This window comes from Gavialis gangeticus, unplaced genomic scaffold, assembly GCF_001723915.1.
Source record: "Gavialis gangeticus isolate Ggan-Ray unplaced genomic scaffold, GavGan_comp1, whole genome shotgun sequence".
In the NCBI taxonomy this organism is placed as follows: domain Eukaryota; kingdom Metazoa; phylum Chordata; order Crocodylia; family Gavialidae; genus Gavialis; species Gavialis gangeticus.
Genome location: NW_017729025.1, coordinates 143,254,681 through 143,262,763, shown reverse-complemented (window position 1 = coordinate 143,262,763; position 8,083 = coordinate 143,254,681). Strand labels below are relative to the sequence as shown.

Here is an 8,083-nt window from a genome sequence, read left to right as displayed (position 1 = left end):
GTGGGGGGGGGGTCATTGGTTACAGTAGCTGATTTCCAGGGCACTTTTTGATAGTGCCATTAGCAAGCAAGCCATGAAAAGAGTATTTCATTATTGTCTCCCTTCTAGTTCTAGCTTTGCAAATTAAAAAACCACTAAAACTGGGTTTCATACTGGGGAAAGAGCTCAGGTGCATTCAGTCCTTTACCATATTTTTTTCTTCTCTAGACAAAACCAGTGAGGATAGAATCACTGCTGGTTTGCCTACAGTGCAAACATATACATAAACAGATTTTACTGGATGTCTTTTCAGAATTGTGAAGCATAGAAGTACCAAGTATGATTGGTTTTTGAAATATAAATAGTTGCTCGTTAACAAAACAACTCAGTGAATTTCCTCTGAAACCTCACAGAACACTCTAAGCTTGTTTTTACCTTTTACAAACTCACTTGTTCCCCCCTTTTTAATTTTCAGTTTTAATTGTGGTTATTTTTACCCTGTTACTACTTGTATTTATATATTCTCCTTCATTTGTTCACATTTCTTTTGCAGATTGCATGTGGCTCAGAACATAATCTGGCAATAGTTGGTAAGTAGCTTAATTTTATGTCACGTGCTCTTGTTGGGTTTCTTTCTCTTAAAAAAATAATATATACACAGCAAACTTATGGTGTAACTCTGTGTTAGAAGTAGCAGCAGAAAGGAAGAAATAACATAGAAGTGTAGAAGTGTTGGGAGAGAGAAGGACAACACAAAGGGAGATTTAGATTGGATTTTGGGAAAAACTTTCTCACTAGGAGGGTGCTGAAGCACTGGAGCAGGTTACCTAGAAAGATAGTGAAATCTCCATCCTTCAAGGTTTTTAAGGCCCAGCTCAACAAAATCCTGGCTGAGATGATCTAGTTGGGGATGGTCCTGCTTTGAGCAGGTGTTGGACTAGATGACCTCCTGAGGTCCCTTCCAACCCTAATTTTCTGTGATTCTATGAAATCTGGAAAACAAAAATGACTATTAAAGTAAATGTTTTTGGTGACTTCCTGCAGTAAGGGGCAGATCAACTTAAGAGCAAAATTAAGTTAAGAAGTTATAGAATAGGTTTTATAAATGAACCATTTAGACTATTGAATTAAGCTACAATTTCAGAGTAACAGTTCTTTTTGAACCTGGTCAAAATGCTGCAAACCTTTTTAGTGATAATTTTAGTGGTAAAAAACTGTTTTTTATTTTGGTTGAAATATGGACAGTTTTCAAAATGTCAGTCAGCATCAGTTAGCATATACATTTATTTAACACACACACACACACACACACACACACTCTCTCTCTCTCTCTCTCTCTCTCTCTCTCTCTCTCTATAACATCTGTAGTACTTCATCAGGTAAGTGCAGTTTCTATACCAGTGATAAAAGACTCCACAGTTTACACATTGATGTGCACTGGGATTAATGACTTACTATTAACAACAGTTATCTTGCTCCTACTGAACAGTTTTCATTTGTAGATCTCAAAGTCCTTTCTTTACAAAGGAGGTGAGTATCATTGTTCCTATTTTCCGGATGAGGTAGCTGAGTCAGAAAGACAGCAAGTACCTTGCCCTACGGTCACTTAGCAAATGAGTTGCAGAGTTGGGAATCACCAGGTCTCACGAGCCCTAGTTCAGTGCCCTTGCCTCTCAGCCTCACTTCCTCCTCTGGTTATCCATTTTTGGATGAAGTAGCCTGTTTTAATTAATAGAATCTTTAGAAAAGGAAAATATTCCTTTGTTGACCTTGTTTCTTCATCCCTTTCTGTCTGTTGGCACCTGATGAGTGGAATGAGTGTAAGAGATTCCTTGGACCTTCTTTCAACTCCACAAAAGTGAATTATCACATAACTTGGAAAATTAGTTACTTGGTGCCCAGTGTATGTTTATGTATTATTTTTCAGGCGATACTTATTTCCCTAGGTGTCTTGATAGAGTTGTATACCATCCACACAGGTATTTTTGGTGTATTCAGGATAAGATTGTGCATTTATGTCTGTATGATAATCCCTGTCATGAACTTGTCAAGGTTCAATTTGATTTATGGTATCAGCTATGAGAAGAGACTTTTGCACCCTACCAGTGGCTCATTGTCACATGCTTGTGCTAATTAAGTACAGTGGTACCTCTGAAAGTCAATTGAAGAGCAATTTGGAGATCTCTCTGAATTGATGAAGTGAAAGTATAGCAGATTTCTTCAGTGTGAATGGAGGCAAAGTGTTGAGTTTAAACCATATTTTCCTGTGCTCCCTAAGGTCCTCAGAGGTAAATAATCTACTGCTACAGACAAAAATTGTACAACTAAAAACACAGGCAAACGAAAGAGAAATTCTTGAAATGCGTAGCAGTAAACTTAGACTTTGTGTGAAGACTTACACATACTTAACTCTAAACTTTGTGAGGATTTTTATTGAATTGAGTGGGCAATATTATCAGAGCCTAAAATAAAGGACTTTTTTTTTGCTCTGAAACTCAGCAATCAAAACATATATTTGCTGGATTTTTTTAAATGTGAAAGCATCAAGCTACACTTTCTCTTGAAGAAAATTTTTAGAAGTGTTTTTAAGGGAGTTGGTATTTGAAATGATTTTGTGGAAATGTTTATTTTGCAAATTGTCAACTGTAGTTCAAAACTTCCAATCTTCGTGTGAGGTAAGTATAACAGCAGTTAATAAAAAACATATGTATTCAATTATACAATTTGCCAATGCTGAAAGTATTTGCTGAATATATAGATATATAAACTGTTTCTCAATACATTTCCAAATATTTGTCTGGATGATTTTCAGGTAAAAGTAAGTATGGTAAGTTTTATGTGGAAAGAAACCACTACCCAAACCTACAGTATAAAGCAATTTTAATTCTTGAAAGCACAGGATTATTGTATGATAGGTCTATCTAGCACCTAATTTTTTCCTTCAAGTTATTTGTGTCACCTTCCTCTTAATGAGGCAGTTTCTTGATGTACTTCTTTGTTTTACTCCAATAAAGCTTTTCATTTCCCTGCCATAATATATGCTTATATAAAGATCTCCATGGTTTTGTAGAACTGATCCGTATCCCCTTGTCTCTGTTGAAGTCAGTGTGGAGTTTGGCTGTTGGTTTCAGTACTGTGGTACTGAGACCTTCTTGTTGGGTTAACTGAGAGGCTTTCTATTCTCATCTAGTCACAAGATGACTTAACATTAACAGAGATGATGGATTTGCCAAACCATGTATCAGTTTGTACCTTGTGACTTAAAAATAATAGCTAGGATATGAGCAGTTGCGTGGTTTTTGGAAAACACAAACACTTCTTGTATGTGTGATTTTTTTGCTTTTCTTTTTAGGGGAATATCATGAAGTGTAGTTCTAAAAGCATACAACTAAGTGAATTTTTGCAGGTTCACATGATCCTATGCTTGTGAAGTATCTGATTTCATATGGAATCTAATCTCCTTTCAGCTGAGTGATGGGCTAGTGTTCACTGAAATTTTGGAGAGGAGTTGTTCATTCTTCACCTCAAAATATGCCTAGTAAATAAGTTTGTGTACATACATGCACACGTATATACATATATATATATAGATATGGAAATGTATATTTATTCATACATACACACATAGATAAATTTTAATAAGATTATATAGTGACTATTGGCTGCTACTGTGAGAAAATTCAGTCCTTATTTGACACTGGAAACATCAGAGGCATGTATCATGGAATCAGGAAGGTGCTACATCTAATTGCAAAGAAATCAGTTCCATTAAAGACACCGTTAGCAGAAGTCATAACAGATCAAAAGGCATAGATAGAAGGATGGGTAAAACACTATCTTGAACTCTGCTTAAGGGAAAGTGATGTCACTGACAGAGGCATTAACTCTATTGATAGTCTGTCCTTGAAGAGCTTGATAATATTCCAACTGTTGAGGATCTAAGAAAGGCCACAGATGATCTGGCCATTGTCAAGACCTCTGGGAAAGATGGCATTTCCATGGAAGTGATCAAATACCGGAAACCCATGCTTTTTCCCTCTTATTTAAGCTTCTTACTCACTGTTGGACAGTAGGGACAAGGTATGTGAAGTATAGGTACTGTACAAAAATAAACATGACCACAGCAACTGCAACAATTATTGTGACATTTCACTATTAGGCAGTGTCGGAAAGATCAATGCATGGGTAGTACTCGGAACACTTCAGATCGTTGCTGACTGTATTGACCCTGAGTCTCAGTGAAGCTTCAGAGCTAGTAGGTTCACTGTAAATACGATCCTTCCACTCTGACAAATCCAAGAAAAACATAGGGAACAAAGGAGACTTCTCTATCACCTTCTTTGGCCTTCGACCTTATAATTAAAAAAGGCCTCTTCAAATTATTGGGAAAGATTGGATGTCCACCAAAATTCTTCAGCATGCCCATATTCCATGATGGAATATGGGGAACAATCAGCCTATGATGGATCAATGTTTGAGGCTTTTGAGATTTGAAGCCAAGTCAAACAGGGCTGTATCCTTGCCCTGACCTTGTACAGGATTTTCTTTTCTCTTCTAATGTACTCTTTTGGGACTATCACCAAAGACATTTATCTATATACATGATCAAATAGGAAATTATTCAACCTCACACACTTTCAAGGAAAGACTGAAGTGAGGAAAATTTTGACTTGTGAGTTGCTGTTTGCTGAAGATGCTGCATGGATATTTGACACAGAGAGTGACTTTCAAAGCCTCATCAGTTGCTTCACTCATGCCTGTCAAGGGTTTGGTCTTATATTCAACATCAAAAAGACCAATATTATGGGCCAGAACTTTGATTTATCACCAGTGATCACAATTGGTGAAAACATATTGGATGTTGTAAGTAAATTTACATACCTTTAGTCCATTGTTACCAGCAACTTGTCACTTGAGGCTGAACTGAATACCTGTATTGGTAAAGCACTGGGTATCGTGAGCATGCTGAGCAAATGTGTGTGCAACAACAACAAAAAGACTGTTAAGACCAAGATCTAAGTATATAATTCTTGCCTTATCAACACATTTTTGTATGGCAGAAAATACTGGACCACATACCCTAGTCAAGGAAATTGACGCAACAGCTTTCACTTCCGTTGTCTTCATCACATTCTAGGAATTTCCTGATGGGACAAAGTTGCCTATGCTGAGATACTGGAATGTACTGACATTCTGAGCATACATTCTCTCCTCAGTCAGTGATGATTTTGATGGCATGGTCATATATGGAGAATGTTTAATGGCCATATACCCAAGGATCTCATGTATGAAGTACTCGTTACGGGAAGAAGACCATACAGGTGTCCTTATCTCCATTTCAAAGATGTTTGCAGGAGAGATATGAAGGCAATGGACATTGAGCCAAATGACTAGGAGAAGATTGCTGAGGATCCAAGCACTTGGAAACAGGCTGTTAAGCATGAAATGAAAGCATTTGGGGAAAGAAGAGCCAAACATGCAGAAGAAAGAAGAACCCTGCACCACATTCAGGAATATAGTATATGGCATACATCTCATTTTCTCTTCTAGGTTGCTGTATAATAGTGGATGCATATATTAAGAATTACTTACATGCAGACTTGTCTTATAGGTTTTCTCTCTGGCTAGCTGTGTTCATCTAACTATGTACGGCTTCTCTGAGAATAATTAGGTGGTCATGGAATACTTGACACACCACATAGGATGTACCATATCCCCAATAGTATAATCAAGCAGTATTAACTGTATAACAGCAGGGAGTTGTTGGAAACATATTGCATGTCCAGACTGCACTCGGAAGTACAAGTTGGCTGATGGAATGACTCCAGTGCCCAAGAAATGCAGATAAACAAACATTTTATACTACATGTTTGAAAGTTGTCAGGTTATACAGTAACTGACAACAAAGCTATTTAAAATGACCCAGCACAGCAATTTACCTCTTGCCCAAGTAGAGCAAAGCTATAACATAGGCGAAAGGCATTCTATCCCAGGTCCTTTTTAGCTGTCAAAAATTCTGTTAGAATAAGTGTCAGCTCTGTCCAGCAACAATCCAAAGTTTCAATGTGTCAGATAAATTACTAAAAAAATGTAGATAAACTAGTCTCCAAAGAGGTTAAGATCTATGGACCAAAGAAGTCATGGTGCAGCTTTCCCGTGAAGCTCTATTGGTACAAATAACCTTTCCTCAGACCTGAAGAAGAGTATCTTCTGATTGAAACCTTATCTATTTACATCTCTTCAACCATGCAGTCATCCAATAAAAGATATCACCAACAAAAATCCTTGCGTGAGACACAAAAGCAGTTTCTTGTTTTTGTATCCTCACTCAAGAAAAGACTGTTAATTTTACTTAATTCTATGTTGGATTTTCTGATTTGTACACTTGGCCCTTGACCCTTTCCCATACTAGACTTTCCTTCCCCTCCCAAAAAATTCCTCCAGTGTAGCTGGAGTGATTGCAATAGTAGAAGCTATAATGTAGACCAGATGCCAGTTTTAATCATCATGTCTTCCAGCTACCTTGTGACGACACTAGGTTCAAAATCAACTTGTGACTCCTCCACTACATCAATATCTGGGGCCTTTTGTATTGTACATATGACAAATCTTATGGAAAAAAGGCTATTGGAGATGCTTAGTAATGTGAGAAGTCTATCCTACTTTGATATGTGCGCCAAGTAGGACTTGAACCCAGGTTGTTGGAAAAATAGATTAATTTTATTTGAACAGAAGTCCAGTGTGTGTGTGTGTGTGTGGGGGGGGGTGCCCTATCCATAATTAGTCACGTGTAATTTTGTACCTAATTTGTGAAGCACTTTTACATCCAAATGGGAATATACAAACTCACACAAATCTTTCACCAGTAGTTTTCAGTCCTATTTCTGTATATTAATTGTGATTGCATTTTGGGCACTTGTAAGATTCCATTCTCAACTATCCAGTGAACAGTAATGTCTTTACAGTAAAAGATCAGAAAAATCTCTACCACCAAGGTTAGGTTCTTTCTCTCCCCTCTTCTCTTCCCACAACCCATGTTCATTATGTTACATGATAAAGTATAATTCTGTCAAGATTGGATGGCTATCTGCAAATTCAATTCAGACAACCTTGTAAACATCAAAAATCAGACTTCCTGATCTCCCTGGGACTAAAAATCATCCAGCTATTTGGGATAAAATTGTCTTGAATGTAATGGGCAAATCTGTTTTGTCAAGTAAAATTAGGTAAAATGTTTCTTTTCCTCAAATTAGTGCTGGCTCCTTAGACTCACTGGACTTAAAACTGCACAATAACTTTAGAAGGATAGTACACATTGGCTTGCTCAAAAAACCAAGAGCTATTATAATATATTATTTCTTATGCTGATAAAACTTACCAATTACATGTTTGAGTTTAAATGTGAAGAGAATTACAAATCTATATCCAGATAGTCTCTGGCAGATATCTTGTAATTGTAGCATGGATAACTAGCACCCATGGCCATATCATCTTTGTGATATGGAAGGTGAAAGATTCTTACATGAAAATCTTTTGCCTTTTCACCAGCAACGTCCATTTCCTTTTAGATGAGCTCCATGATTCCAGCTAAATTATCATATGAAATATCAGCCCAGGCAAAGCTGTAACAGATCATGAAAGGCATACTTCTATAACAGACTAAGCACCAATAAGAAATAGAGATTGGGCACCCTGATGGACAGATCTCAATGTTATGGTGACAGCATTATTTAGATATTCACGGCAGTGTTGCAAAGCAATAGAAGTAGTCATGTGTCTGCCATTCACTTCCTGGGGACTCCGCAGGCCATCACAGAGAACATATGACAACTTTTCTCTCTCTCCCTCTTACTTTTTATACTACTATAATATTTAGAATACTAAACAAATGCACTTCAGGGCATTGGTCTTCAGCAAGCAAGCTCGGCCCTGCTGATCCATTACTTTATTTATTATACATGAAAATCCCAGTTCAGTTAGGGGGTCTCTATTATAAGGGTTTCCTAGCAGACCAGCATGGTGTCATGTTACAGCATGCTGTCTTTTTGTTGCAATACCAATTATATTCACTGCTTATTAAAAGGCACTTGGCAGGGCTTCTAGT

The 8,083-nt window shown here is 37.2% G+C and overlaps 1 protein-coding gene across 2 annotated transcripts in view; it reads left to right on the top strand.

Annotated features, from left to right (window-relative positions):
• Positions 1-8,083, top strand: part of SERGEF (secretion regulating guanine nucleotide exchange factor) — a 355,234-nt gene that overhangs the window by 215,379 nt on the left and 131,772 nt on the right. For both annotated transcript variants that reach the window (XM_019519675.1, XM_019519674.1), the window contains exon 10: positions 533-569. In XM_019519675.1, the coding sequence (XP_019375220.1) occupies positions 533-569 (37 nt within the window). The remainder of the gene's footprint in view (positions 1-532; positions 570-8,083) is intronic.